The 15,253-nt window shown below is 36.2% G+C and overlaps 1 protein-coding gene across 6 annotated transcripts in view; it reads left to right on the top strand.

The window, feature by feature from the left end:
* Positions 1-15,253, top strand: part of GART (phosphoribosylglycinamide formyltransferase, phosphoribosylglycinamide synthetase, phosphoribosylaminoimidazole synthetase) — a 38,339-nt gene that overhangs the window by 12,335 nt on the left and 10,751 nt on the right. For 4 of the 6 annotated variants that reach the window (XM_005013826.6, XM_072026590.1, XM_072026585.1 and 1 more), the window contains 12 exons: positions 529-624; positions 1,541-1,715; positions 2,408-2,519; positions 3,755-3,823; positions 5,744-5,869; positions 6,802-6,889; positions 7,251-7,336; positions 7,920-8,088; positions 8,714-8,945; positions 11,141-11,235; positions 11,826-11,935; positions 12,530-12,728. In XM_005013826.6, coding sequence (XP_005013883.2) covers positions 529-624; positions 1,541-1,715; positions 2,408-2,519; positions 3,755-3,823; positions 5,744-5,869; positions 6,802-6,889; positions 7,251-7,336; positions 7,920-8,088; positions 8,714-8,945; positions 11,141-11,235; positions 11,826-11,935; positions 12,530-12,728 — 1,557 coding nt within the window. Of the gene's footprint in view, positions 1-528; positions 625-1,540; positions 1,716-2,407; positions 2,520-3,754; positions 3,824-5,743; positions 5,870-6,801; positions 6,890-7,250; positions 7,337-7,919; positions 8,089-8,713; positions 9,755-11,140; positions 11,236-11,825; positions 11,936-12,529; positions 12,729-15,253 lie in introns of those variants that run through there. The other 2 variants (XM_072026597.1, XM_072026594.1) reach the window with 1 other exon arrangement.

Here is a 15,253-nt window from a genome sequence, read left to right as displayed (position 1 = left end):
TGCAATGCTACCACCGGTGACTTGTTTCTGTCCCCTACACCATCCTGGCATGAACATGTGCAAAGCTTCGTGGTCAGTCTAATCCAGGAAGAGACTGGCTGAACTATAGATAGATTGAGTTTTTTTTCTGGTGAGTTGTTTTTAACCTGGTTGTTTAGTGATGCTTCTTTTTCCGGTAAACAGGATGTTTTTGAAATGAGAATGGTTTACTGTATGATGGTGTAGGGAATCCTGAAACTTTTTCTCACCTTCATGAGCAACGTTATGTTTACAGTGCATGTCAAACTACAGCCTTTGCTTGGAGTCTTGGCGTTGTATTTTGTTACAGGGTGCATTCATATTTTTTGAAGATATATGCACCTGTAAGTCAGTTTATTTATATATTTGTGCATGCCTCTGTTCCATATTTACATTGACTTCCCATTCAAGAATGTGTGACTTATGAAAACTCTACTTTAGTGTTTAATGTGATAAACAAGTGCCAAGAGTAACAAATGAAGTCTTACCACGCTTTTGTATCTTTGACAGCTGTTTCAGTCAGCAATCATGCTGCACTTGCCCAGTTCTGCAGAGATCAGGAGATCAGGCTGGTTGTGGTTGGTCCAGAGGTTCCTCTTGCTGCTGGTAAGAGAAAGAAAACTAAAAATCATAGCTTTCTTATTCTAGGAAGAAAAGTAAATTTTAGTCCCCGTCTTTTTCCTACCACTCAACAGTGTGGACACTCAACTGAGTGTCTTCAGTAAAAACACAAACAGATTCCCTGTAGCAGTTTCCCTGAAATTGAGGGCTGTGCCATGACAAAAATGAAATTCAAAGAGTTTTTTGTGAACAATGTAATAGTTAAAATATCATTCACAGTTCTGTTTCTTTCTAAGCTCTTGGATTCAATAAAAGAGGTATGAAAGTGTTTCTATAAAAGAACGTTGTCTAAGGATTTTTCCTATGGAATTTGCTTTTTTTTTTGAAATAATAATAATTTGAGACTAGGTTTAAAAAAAAAAAACTTTCTAAACGTGTTGATAACTTGTTTTGTGTTTTTACATGATCAAGAATTATCCGCATAAAAGTCTAATGTTAACTATTTGGCCAAAAGCTGTAATAAAACAAGGGAGGCTTATAATATCCTACCAACTGCAAAGATCTTCTCAGCCCCAAATATTGCAGGGTTACTTGTGTAGGATAACCCAACCGAAAGCCCCGGGACAAATGGATACAACGACCAGCGTTCTGTGCCGTAAGCCAATTTATTACTGCGTGACATTATCTTATATAGTGTCAAAGCGTCCCACCCAGGAACCCAGGACCCCTCTCACTGTGCTCGCAGGCACCCCAGACCCCTCCTTTCGTGCACGCAGGCACAACCCGGAATAATCCCACAACTTGCTCCTGGTTAGAGTGAAAAATACATCTAGGGCCAATCTGGTAAAATAGGCATGGCTTATCACTCCTATGTATTTGTTCCAACAAATTAGTAACTGGGACTGCATGACTACAACTCATCTGGTGATTTGAAAAAAAAATAATGTGTTGTTATTTTCAGGAATCGTTGATGACTTGACAGCAGCTCAAGTGAGATGTTTTGGTCCAACAGCAAAGGCAGCTCAGCTGGAGTCCAGTAAGAGCTTTGCCAAAGCATTCTTGGACCGTCATGAGATCCCAACCGCAAGATGGAAGTCTTTTACTGATCCAAAAGCAGCATGTAGCTTCATTAACAGGTAAAGCTACCTTCATAATTGATTTTTTGTGTTTTTTTTAAAGCCATATACAGTGTGCTAGATATCCTAAACAATCAAATGATTACTAATGTGTCAATATTCTTAGCTGTAGTACAATATCCATAATGGCTTTAAAGGATAATCTGACATGACACTATCACTCTGTGGTAATTTAATGGCTCCTTATTTATTGCTCTTTTAATGAAAACTAAGTTCAGTGTTCAGTTTACAGGAAAATGTGGTAGAAGTTTTTATTTTTTTTCAGATTGTCTGTTATGGAAACCCACCTTACAGTCTGATAGACGTAGCATGGTCTATCTTCTTTGTTCTTTTCTGCACAAGTATGGATTCTGCAGTGGGAGCTTACTCAGCAAATAATGATCTAATTATCAGAATACTATCCAGTTTACCCAACATTGATACAATATTAAATTATTAGAAGAACAGCAGCCTTTCGGTACACTAGTGAAATTCAACAGTGTGAAAAAAAGAGGAAGCAGAAAGCTTCAGCGGACGTAGCATATCAAGAAAAGTCTAGATTTTATGTGTGTGTTACTCAATAACATAAAACTGTTGCCAGGAAAACTGATGAGTATTTTGATTTTTCGACTACTGGCATGTTCAGAATATTTACAAAATATGGTTGGAATATAGAGTGTTTACTTTTGGATCTCTCTTCTCTATCTTTAAAGTGCGAACTTCCCAGCTTTAGTTGTAAAAGCTAGTGGCCTGGCAGCTGGCAAAGGAGTAATTGTAGCTTCAAACAAGGAAGAAGCCTGCAAAGCTGTTAATGAAATCATGCAGGTGAGTGGAAATGTCATGCACTGATTGGAAGAGTTCTTACACAAAATGAGTTGTTAACCATGTCAAAGTGTCAGAAAAGCTCTTTTTTATTTCTATATAATAGGAATTTGACTAACAGAAGTCAAATATTTTAACCATTATTTGGACAGCTTTGAAGCTGTATCATATTATTGCTTGAGGCAGAGCACTCTTTCTCAGCATACTTTATGTAGGCTAAAACAAAATCTTTCCTACTGAAGACCCACACTGGTTTCAGCATGGTTTTCATTTTTTTCTGTTTGCTTCTTTTGAGCCTCTGCTATAATGAAACAGGTACTGCAGTGCTCTAATATTAACACTGTGATTAAGCTGTATGTTGACAGGCAACATCAGCTTTAGGATTCCAGTCACACAGCACTTAAATGTGTAGTAAAATTGCAGTGGAATTATTTCAAATTAAGCATATATTTAGGTAAGATAGTCAACAAGTATATTAGGACCATCAAAATCTGAAGAGAACCAAAATGAAGCAGTTCCATCTGAACAGTTAGGAACATAGAGCTGGAAAATAAGTTACACAGGTCAGGTCCTCAACTGGTGCCTGCAGCACAGCCTCTTACAATACAGCAATGCTGCGCCGATTTGTAGGAGATGTTGTATATCACACGTGTTGTATTTCAAGGGTCAGAAAACACAGTCTACACTCATAATTTGTTGTGTGTGTATGGTTATTGGATAAATCATAACATGTGGTCCCCTCATTCTGTCTTGAGCAAAAAAGAAAAATATCCTGTGTTAAAGAGTCTTATAGACATATAAAATTTTCTTGTCAGTGTGTTGTTGTGGTTCTTAATTCAATAAACATACAGTCAGTTCAAAGTTTGCATTGGAATGTGAAAATATTGCTCCCCTTCAATACATTCTGTATAATTTCACTATCTTATAAAGTAAAAGGTCATATTACAGACTTGGTGGTCATTGCTATAGCCCTCAGTATCATGGGTGCAAACCTCAGCAGGTAGAGCATGAGGAATTATTCAGAAAGCCTAAGTATCATCTGCAATTTTTAAACATTCAAGATAGAATTTGCATTTGTTAAAAGATAATAAAAAAGAGGAGCAGTTATTTTATCGTTGGTACTGACTTATCCAGGATGGAGAATGTATCTTTCTTGATGTATTTGTTTTTCTTGTTGCATTTTAACTATTTTAAAATGACTGAAACACAGAACTGAAGAGAATTTATTTTTAATATAGGATAAGACTTTTGGCACAGCTGGGGAAACGGTTGTTGTTGAAGAGCTTCTTGAAGGAGAAGAAGTTTCTGTAAGTGTGTATCTCACTATAACCTTTAGATGATACTTTTTTCAAGTTATTTAGGAAACAACATGTAAGTACCAATAGCAGGGACGCATAAGATCTTATTACTTAAATTAGAAGCGGTTACCTGTTCATAAATGCAGCTTTATTAATTAAAGGCAGATGTGTTAAGAACCAAACTTCCTGCAGTCTGTTAAAATAATTCATATTATAAATAAAAATAGCTCAGGCAGTAATCAGTTGTTCCCCCGTGGGGAAAAAATAAAAACATAAAAATTTTGAAAGTAACTGAGCATGCACATCTGTGTTATGATTTCCCTGGCATCAAAGACAGTGTAAGATCTTCTCTTCCTTATTCCTACCACTTCACTACTATTTGTTGTTGATTCAGTTATACCAGTCACCTGTTCATGGAGCTATAAACTAACAACCTTTTTTTTAAAGAAATCAACAACAACTTGCATATTTTCTGTGGTCTGGTTTATAGTCCAGTCCCATTTGAATCAATACAGTAACAGGGTGGTGAAGTGCAGAGCAGAGAAGGAAGAATGGTTGGGAGTAAGGGAGAATGGAGACTTTCAGCTGCACTAATAAAGGGGATATATTGAACTATATCATGAGGGATCAGTGAACTCCTTTGGAGCACATGAAGAAGCAACTCAAGACAGGTGCAGGCAGGATACTCTTTAAGCAGTTTCATTGCCAGAGACACTGCAATGTGGAAGTGCACCCAGGGACAAAGGACCTGGAAACAAGGCTGTTGAATATTTTGACAATGCTGATTTACTTTGCAGATGTAGAGAGAACATTTCCTTCATGATACAGCTCCTTCATTAAAAAATAAAATAAAATAAATCTGATTTAATTAGCAGAGTGTAAAGGAGAATTAGAGCCTAGATTTTGAGGTGGCATGGGAACTTGACACTGGCATCACCCGAAGTAGAACAGCCAAGTACCAGCTCAGGTTCCCAAGTCCCAGAGCTGCAATTGACTTGTACTGGATATTGTGAACATTCATCTTGGAGGTGGTGGTATTTATAAAGCAAGCGATCATCTCTAACTGTTTCTAGTCTTTGCATAATCAGAAAATTGAAAAAATTAGACTTGCAAATTTTGGTCATCCTTATTCCTTCTTGGTTGGCTTGACCTCATTAGCAGATAAGGGAATACGGGTTTATCCAGATCTCCATTCTCTGGTGAAAAATGTGTGTTCCTTAGAATACCTGCAGATTTACTGTAATATAATACAATAACAAAAGCATGCAATTTAAAGTTTTGTTTTGTTTTGCTTTTTCCTGAGTTGACTGATAGCAATAAAGAAAAAGTACTATTTGCCTTGCCCGTCAAAATAATTCACATTCCACAAATGACCGTAGTTTTTTATATATTCACAGTCTGACATTTTAAGGTTTTGAAGAGGAATCCTGGGTTGTCTTTTAATTAGCATTATAAAATGTTAAATATAAAAGTTGGACTAGATGATCTTAGAGGTTAGACTGGACTAGATGATCTTAGAGGTCTTTTCCAACCTGAATGATTCTGTTTTTATGAGTACTGCTATCAGTAATCCAAACAGTGAATATCAATTATAAAAGATGTTAGCAGATATGTTATTATGAAGATACTGAACCTAAATAGTGGAGTATGTAAGTAATTTACAAATAATGTAAAAGCAAATGGAGTTTTGTCAATTAGGAAAAGGAATTTTTGAAAGGGATGTAATATTTTCTTTCCAGGGCAGGGAAAGGGAGAGGGAGGGAGGAAGTAACTTCACTGTGAGTTTTTTTTTTTCAGCCTTTTCAGTATTTTTAGTACTCTTAAATATTCATTTTTGCAACACTAAAAATAAAACAGATTTGCACTTTTTTGCACTTTATGAAATTGTAATCATATACTTGTGTTTTAATTATTTTCCTTGTTTTCTAGTGCTTATGTTTCACAGATGGCGTCACAATTGCTCCCATGCCCCCAGCCCAGGACCACAAGAGATTAATGGATGGAGATGAAGGCCCTAACACTGGGGGAATGGGAGCTTATTCTCCAGCACCTCAGGTAAAAAATGTGATAACATCTTGTTGTAACCATAGTACAGCTCTAATACTGAAAATATCTGTGAATTTTCAATTCTATCATGACTAACAGGATGTGGAGAGAGTGGGATCTTGTGGATGGAAAGTGTTGCCTAAAACAAACGTAGACAGTTAAAGCCTGTAACTTGATAAATTTGTTCCTCTAAAGAGAAGGATATTTCTACTGAATCACTTCTAATTATGAAGATGGAAGTTTTGTTATTTCTGCAACCTTGTTTTTTTTGTTTTTTTTTTAAGTTGGAATCAATAATCTTGAAGGCCTTTTCCAACCTAAATAATTTTATGATTCTAAGTGTAACAGAATAAACATCATTAGAACTACATGTTTAACCACATTTTTATTTTGCTCTGGGCTAAGCTAATAATGAATCTTTGCTGTAGTTCAAGTTAGTTTTGTTTCTGTTCTGCAAACAGTCTATTTGTAAAAGGATTTAATTTGCTTTCTGTTCACCTATGTCATGGCCATTCCTTTTTCTTTTTTATTAAAGAAAAATCCTCTGTTCCTCTGTAAAGCTACTAATTTTGTTTTATTGAACACAATGCAATCAGTGACCCCTGTATTTTCCAACAGTGATTTGTCTTTGGGAGTCCCTATCTGAATGCCAGTACGTCTGTGCAAATGGTTTGTTCTAGTGAAGACAGTGGGACTAATTGCACATGCAGATCTAGATCTAGAGCCACATGTCTGAAGAAATGTAACCTGCTGTAGTATGTATTCTGTGATTCTGTGGAGAAAGGAAAAAAGTACTAGCTTTCCCTTGTTTGAAGCATGTGTTGGAATGTGCAGCAGCCCACTGAAGTGTTCTGCCTGACTCTCCGAAATGCTAGCCATAACAGTAGGAAAATCATGCATTCCCTTTTTACAAAGACTGTTTTCTAATTCTGTTTTATTAGATTTCTAAGGATATGCTTCTGAAAATAAGAGATACCATTCTTCAGAAAACTGTTGATGGAATGAGGAAAGAAGGTGTCCCCTATTTTGGTATGCGTAAAAGTTTTTTTTTGTTTTTTTTTTTATTATAAAGACGAAGTTTTGTTTTGTCCTCTTTATAGGCCTAACTCACACTGTAGGTGAAGGAAGGTGGCTTTGATTTATTTGAAAACTGTGTTTGGCATTAGTGGCTTGATTTAAAGTCCATTGAAAATAATCGATATCTTTTCATTAATGGTTGGTAATTGTCAAATGAGAAAGAGCAGAAAGAACAACAGTTGAAAAGAAGTGTTAACATTCTAGCTTTAAATAAACACTGAATGTGTTTTCCTGTTTAGCACTGCCATGAGTAGATTCAAAACAAATGACCTATGCGGTTGCTCAGATAGCTTTTTGTATATTTTTATTCTAGGTGTGCTTTATGCTGGGTTAATGCTTACCAAAGATGGACCTAAAGTTCTAGAGTTTAACTGCAGATTCGGTGACCCAGAATGTCAGGTGAGTGTCGGTAGGTGAGTTTATCAGTAGGGGAGAGTATTCTGATACCATCTACCATTATTCTTAACTAACTTTCAGATGAATAATCTGCCAGTTGCTCTGAGACTTAAAATATTTGGTTTGTTTATTCAAGACAGAAAGTCTGTTATGAGCTTGTTCTATTCCAGATTTCAACACATTATATATACTCAAATGTGGGTGTTACAAGGGTAAGCTTGAGTGGAACTCAGTGCTTTCCTATCTTTTCCAGAATGGAATGGGATTTTTTTTTTTTTAACTTTATTGAAGAAGCAAACACATCCTTTCCCTACTCCCTGACTCTTAATTTTCGTTCTTCAGAACACAGTAAGGTTTTTAGGCCTCTGCCATTAGGAGAAAAGGTAGTTCTTTTACTCATAGAAACTATGTTTAAGGAAGAGAATTAAAGGTACATACATGATGCACAACATGTACATATGTGTGAAAATACAACAAAAAATAGTGTTTTCATTTACTGATGCAGTATTATTTTGAAAAGCTCAGGGAGGAAAATGTAAAAATGTTACATTGTTTTCTTCAATTTCCTAAATCTCTATTTTTGTAGGTAATTCTTCCACTGTTGAAAAGTGATTTGTATGAAGTTATGCAAGCAGTTATCAATAAAAAGTTGTCTAGTTCCATGCCAGTTTGGTTTGAAGACAGTGCGGCTGTGACCGTGGTGATGGCTAGTGAAGGATACCCAGGAACCTATCCCAAGGGTTTGGAAATAACAGGTAAATACAGCAGGAGAAAGTGCAGAAGTCTGATTCCTCTCCTGTTCTCTCTCCAGCCTTTCATTTTGCCTGATGAAGGTGAATCAGTGTAACCCAGATTCACAGAAACTTACGATGCTGTGATTATGGGTCAGGTCAGCAAGAGACAACTGAATTTTCACACATCAAAGATTATTGGTAATACACCCATAGCATTTAGAAATCTCCACACATAGCATTTAGAAATCTCCACACTGTATTGTTAAGTTTTATAGCATTTCTTTAATATGTTTTACTGTTAAGTGCTTCTGGCATGATTACTGATTCTTACAAGGTGTTGATGCTGATATGTTTTGTAGTCTCTGTGTCAGTGAAGTATAAAATCTGTCTGCAATTAAATGCTGTATGCAGATGTTTCAGCTAAATACCTTTTTCTGTCTCTGAGCATAGAAGCAGCAGACTCATCTATCAACAAAACGTAGTTTTTAAAAAAATATTCTTATTTCTCAGAATAATCACGCTGAATTTTTTTGTGGTTTCTAGGCAGTCAGTAAGTGCTGAAAATTGACGTGTCTGTAATGTAATAGAGAAATGTTCTAATCAACTCATTTTCTTCTGCATTTATTTTATTAAACAACAAACACAGGACTTTCTAAGGCTAAAGAACTAGGACTGGAGGTGTTCCATGCAGGCACGGCCCTGAAGGATGGCAAAGTGGTGACTAGTGGAGGAAGAGTCCTTACAGTAACTGCTGTTAAAGAAGATCTAATGACAGCACTGCAAGAAGCCAACAAGGGAGTAGGAGCCATAAATTTCAAGGGTGCCATTTATAGGAAGGACATTGGTTATCGGGCTATAGCTTTCCTGAGTCAATCCAGGTAGATATCTGAAATACTTGAAATGGAAATAACTGATGTAAAAGGGACTTAAAGACATCATAGTTTACATTAGTAAACTGATGTTGATTATGCGTAACTCTAGACAAGTTTTAACTGGCATCCCTATGAGCAGTCTAAGCAGGACCAGCCAAGGAAGGAACAGGCTTTTTGTTAACTCTTTGATCCACACACTTAATTTCCCAAGTTGGGATTAAGCTGCAGTGGCAAGCACAAGTAACTTGTGCTGTCTGTGCCCTGTCTGCTTTATGAAAGGTGAACTTCTGTTTCTTAGACCCTGAACCATAGCTTTTGCTCTAAATTTGTTGTCGAAAAGTCTAACATTAGTATCATGAAATGGATGCATGAACAAAGTTTGAGCTATTTTACTGGTTCATTTTAGAGTCTCTAGGAACAGTAAAATGGTCTTGAATCACCTACTTATTGAGATATGCATAATACTATAATAGCCTGCAAAAAATGGGTAGAATGTATCACTCTTTTTATTATTATTCTTTTTATTTTCACAGTATTTGGTTTAACGGTCTTGAGAGCATATTTTTTTTAAAGCAGCATGTCCTACTGTGTCTCTGATGTTATTGAGAATTTCTTGCAAATTTTTAGACTCATTTTTACCTAATATAAAGCCTATCTGCCTGTTCATTCTCCAGTTAGCCCAAAACATAACTTTTGATAGTAGCTTATTTTGTAGTCTATGAAGCATACTAGTAAGTTTTTAATTTTTGCTAACAGTGTATACTGATTAGTTTATTGTAAAATTATAATCAATAAATTTACTAAATGAACAAGGATGTTCCTATCTGGTCTTCTTTTTCAAGTACTGTGCATCTCTTGAGAAATTTATGTGAAGATAAGTAATTGGTATTTGTATTGACATTGTGTGAGAAGAGGATACTAGGATACTTTAATGAATAGTTCTCTAAAGCACGGAATTCATGGGCCAGGGCCACGTTCAGGAAGGTTGATGGTTGGCCCTGTAAAGCTGGGGACGCCTCCTCTTGGCAGTTTGGCAGGACTAATGCAGTCTTATGCATTTCTCTCTGTGGAAATATCCAAAATATTTATTTAAGAAAAAAAAAAAAAAAAAAAACAGAAAAATACTCTTCTTTTAAACAATCAAAGTAAATACCATGCTTTTAAAAATAAGGTGAAATTATGTCAAGTATTGATTATTTTCAGACTGAAAGGGGCTGGCTCTGGTCACTTGTTATTGCAGGGTAAGATTTTCTTGAGTCTTATTCACAGGCTGAACTGCTGCTGCTTGTAATTATTTTCCTCTTGCAAATTTTCGAGCAGTGATATAATGTGTGTGCAGCTACCTTTGTATTTCCCTGATAGCACAGCTCTTGTTTCATCGTACCTGTAATTAAAAGTCATTAATCTCGTGATCTCCAAAACAAAAAGGTCACTCTGTGAACAGGGGAACAGACAAAATGCATTTAAAAAAAAAAAGGTTGGTTTTGTGGTGGTATCATTCAAGGTTATAAGGAGAGACAACTTTAAGCTGCAGTCGTTAAACTCTCTCTCAAAGTGTCACAGAGGAATATTGACTTACTTTGCTTTTGAAAAGCTATCTGAGGTGTTCTGATTTAGCACTGTTTTTTTTATACATTTTGTTGTGACCATAGGAACAACACTACTGATGTGTCAGCATCCAGCCCAGGGATTCAAACCCTACAAAATCTGATCCATTTACATTGTTGTTGTTGCTTTTTTTTTTTTTTTTTTTTTTTTTAAATCATGGTATATTATGACTGGATGTCATATGGTATTTTTGCTCTGATACTGTCTTCAGTATACCTGGAAATATTTGAATACTGCTTATGGCAAACAATCTGTGGTGCAAATCCATGAAATTTTGTATCTTTGGTACGATACTCCCTGTCTTCAGATATATGTGTGAGGTCAGGTTACAAACAGGAAAAAGATTAACCTTTGAGTCATTGGGCCTGCCTGACATGAATACTGCAATACTTAGAAATCATTTTATATGATCAAAGTTAATGTGCGTGTAGGAGAACATAGATGATACTTGAAAAACTTCATTGACAGCAGAATAAGATTCCGAATGGTTAATCTCCTGAGTGAAGCAATGGTATAAAGAAGTAATTAGTATTTTAAAATGTGTTTGTGTGTTTAGAAATCAATTGCCATAACATTTTTTAACAATCTTTCAGAGGCCTGACTTACAAAAACAGTGGGGTAGACATCGCAGCAGGGAATACTTTGGTTCAGAAAATTAAACCCCTAGCTGCAGCCACATCAAGGTCAGGTAAGAGTTGTATCCTTTACATACACACACACACACACATGCAACAAGACATTTCTTGGCAGTCATAGTATTTCCAGTCATATTTGTCTCTCTCTTAGTATTTAATCAAGCTCAGTTTTAAGATGACCACACTTACCATATTCTAACCAATCTTAGCAACAAGGAACGTAAGCAGTAGTAACAACAAGAGAGGGGAATTCCATTGGGAAAATGCCTAGTTATCCTTTCCTATAAAGCAGTGGGCTTCAATCTGTTCCCACAATTCCCTCTCTGTTTTTCAGAAAAATGCTAAATGCAAGGGTGATATATAATCAGTCTCAGTAATTATGGAATGCTCAGTTACAAAGTTTTGGATTTTTAACTTTAAATAATTATGAAGTTAAAAAACAACAACAACAAAGCAAACTTAAGAGGATTAGGAGCTTCTATGTCTCTGTGAGGAGGCTGTAAATGTCAGAGGGAAGTCTCCTGGTGACAACTCAAAGTCATGTTGAGAGATTACAGAGAGAATTAGCTAATGTGCTGGAGATCCTGGAGAAACCCATGAAAGTAAAAGTTTAGTATTTTCTCCTATTTCTTCTGTCTGTCAGGCTGCAATGCAGAGCTTGGAGGATTTGCTGGCCTCTTTGATTTGAAAGCAGCTGGTTACAAAGATCCCATCCTGGTATCTGGAACCGACGGTGTTGGCACAAAACTCAAGGTAATGTGAAAATCCATGTAAAGCAAGGAAAACAGTACAAAGGGGAAACTGCTTAATCATACCACTGTCCACGTTTTATCATAAAATATGAGTTATGTTTAGAAATACTTATTTGTATTTCTAAAAAGGGAATGAAAAATGCAATTGCCCTCCTACACGTAAAATAATTGAATATATATTTAACTTTCAGCATGTAAATAGCTTTATTCGAACAGATGCTTAAAATAGCTCATTTTTAGTATTAAGTGCATAGCCAGTACACCATTTCATTGAGGAAGAACCTCCATCCTCAAAAAGATTACTCATGGGGAAAACATTCAATTATACGGTTGCTGTGGCATAGATGCAAACTGCAATGAAACCCTTTCCAGTTCAGTCTCCTTCCGTGAAGTTTATATTGTACTTCCTGACTGATAAAGTAACAACTCCTAAAATAAAATTTTAGGAGAGGCTCCTGGAAAGGATAATATCTGGAGCTGCTCCTCAAAAAGCCTCTAGAGGAACCGCACGCTTTTGATCCCCTTCCATTGCAGACTCTGCTTGTGTTTCCGTTTCTGTAAGCTAACAAACAGGTTCGCTCGCTGTGTTTTGCAGATTGCACAAGTGTGTAAGAAACATGACACTATAGGTCAAGACTTGGTTGCTATGTGTGTCAATGACATCCTGGCTCAAGGCGCAGAGCCCCTCTTCTTCCTTGACTATTTTGCCTGCGGTAAACTTGACGTTGAAGTGGCTCAGGGGGTCATTGCAGGAATAGCTGAAGCATGCAAAAAGGCAGGATGTGCTCTTTTGGGTATGAACACGCTTTTTCTTTAAAGGGTGTGAAAGGCCGTATGCAATCTCTTTATAATTGCTTTAATGTGGTTGTTTTCCGACTCTATTAAAGAATCTCAGAGGTGTGGAAAAAAAAGGTTCACATGTCCCTGCTTTCAGAGAACATGATCTCTGCCCACTGGAAGGAGACAGTACTTTACAAATGTTACCTTAGCTCAGGAAGTTGCATATAAATTTTCTTATTCGTCTCTCTTCATTTAACTTTGCAACTATAACGACTACCTAAAGAATCTCACAATTCATGTCTTTTAATACTCTGTATTTTTCAAGTAGATTTTGAAAACGTGCCAACTAGGTTTCTGGGTTTTTTATCCTTTATCCTAAAGGAAATCCTAAAGTATTCCTTGAAATGAGATTTGTATGTGTTGCTGTGCATGCACATGTCCCGGTGTGTGTACACATTATCCTTTGAACCTCTTGGCTGATTTTAACCAAATCTGTCAGGAAGGGTAGAGATCTCCCAGGCATGTAATGCCCACAAGCCTCATAAAACTTGAAAACCAGAAAAACACCCTTATCAGTGAAGGAAAAGCTTCAGTTGGAGCTCAGTTCTTAAGACACAGAAGTTCAGAAGTAAGTAAGTAAAACAGGTTTCATTAGTTACAGTAGGAGCAAAACTACTTGTCTGTTGCAGATGTACTGAAGATTTACATTTGAAGCTGTTAAGACTCAAATTTGAGCATTTCCCTTTTCAGCCCTACAATAAAAGCACACAGTATGTTTTACTAACAAATTATATATGTATTCTGTTATACAGTAATCTAGTAATCTGTGAAAATAATACAAGATTTCAATTCCTAAAAAATACAACTTTAAAACTGTTCAACTCTAAAAATATTTGTAGGTCAGTGAAAAAATCATTGTTTTGTTTACACCTTTAGTTTATAAAAGGAATACAACACAGGGTTAAATTTTAATGCAATGAAATTTTTAATAAAAATATGTTTCCTTGTATAGTTTACTTTTCCCTTTTATAAAAAAACTACTTGGAGAATTATCCTAATTTTTCAAAAAAGGCTTTTTATTTGAGAATAAAAGTAACAGATCAAGTTATCTTACTTTATGTACCACTTGATAACTGGTAATAGTGTAACTGTCCCTTTGTGTTTTTTTTGGGCTCCTTTAAGAAAGTTGGCAACAAAAGTGTGTTCTGAGAGTATCTTATTTTAAAGGAGTTTACATGCTTCAAACAAAGGGCTATTTATGTTCTGTTTTATATTTTTTTCTGCATGAGCTGTTTGCCAGTTTTATGTTTGTCTTAGTAGTCTCTCAGTTTATCAAATATAATCAATCCATTCATACTTCAGCATAAGTACATGTTAGGTGAAATCTTACGATGAAATTACTTACTGAAATTTGAAGATTTTATTTCCAGTTGGAAGACTTTAAAACTACAAAGGGTGTTGTTCACTTGCAAATTCATACCATAAAATAATACCTCCAAAATTGCAAATGGGTTGATGAATATCCTTTTTGTGCTAATATAAAAATAAGTAGGAACTCATAAAGAAAACAGTCGTTCCCGAAATTGCTTCCCGATATTTATGGCACTCTCAGAAGGAAGGGACAGAGAGGATGCAGTAACTGAATCCAAAGCAGAAACACTTTTCTGTGGCCTCGATCATTAAAATAAATTTCAGTTTGGGCTCCAGCTTAACACATTCATTTTAGTGTGCACGCACCGAGCATGTCAATGTACAGTATCACCTCATAAAAGTCTTGTGTATAATGTGTTCCTGAATTCTTACCTTGTATTTCTGCACTAGCTGAATATTCAGCTCAAACACCTTAAGCTCATCACACCACTAAATAGTGCAGTACTGAAGGACTAAAAGTTTGGTTTTGCACAAATGTTATTAAATATGGTTTTAAACAAATATATCTCAGCAAGTGAAACTTCTTAGCATGTACTTTGATTTTAAAGTTGGTTTTAGCAGTGTAGAGTAGAAACCTGGAAAAGGTTCCAGAGAATCTAGCACTGAGCAGCAGTCAAACATTGAGCAGCCCTTTCAGTAAAGAAACTTCTCCTAATATCCAGCCTGAACCTTCCCTGGTGCAACTTGAGGTCATTTCCCGTCGCCTTATCACCAGGTGCTTGGGAGTATGAGGTAATAGCGTGAAGATGGCTGTTCAGAGAACTTCAGAGTGAGCAGTGAATGCTCATTTCATGTATTAAACACAGCAATTTCATCTTGTTAGACTGAATGAGACGTGACAGGCAGAACAGCGAAGACCATCAGCTTATACCTGAAGGGCACTAATGGAGCCAGTGTTGGTGCATGGAGAGAGAGGGAATGCTGTCTGAGCATCGTTACGCATTTTTATGCAAGCTTGGAAAATTACCTTTTCAAACTGCATTCTGAATGAGGTCAGCCAGACAAAACATTGCGCTCAGGACAAAACACCATGATGTTCTTATAATTGGGGTGAATAGAATGATCTACACATTTTTTTCAGTGACATGGATAGCTAGGAAAGGCTTGC

This window comes from Anas platyrhynchos, chromosome 1, assembly GCF_047663525.1.
Source record: "Anas platyrhynchos isolate ZD024472 breed Pekin duck chromosome 1, IASCAAS_PekinDuck_T2T, whole genome shotgun sequence".
NCBI classification, from domain to species: domain Eukaryota; kingdom Metazoa; phylum Chordata; class Aves; order Anseriformes; family Anatidae; genus Anas; species Anas platyrhynchos.
This window is presented reverse-complemented; position numbering and strand designations above follow the sequence as displayed.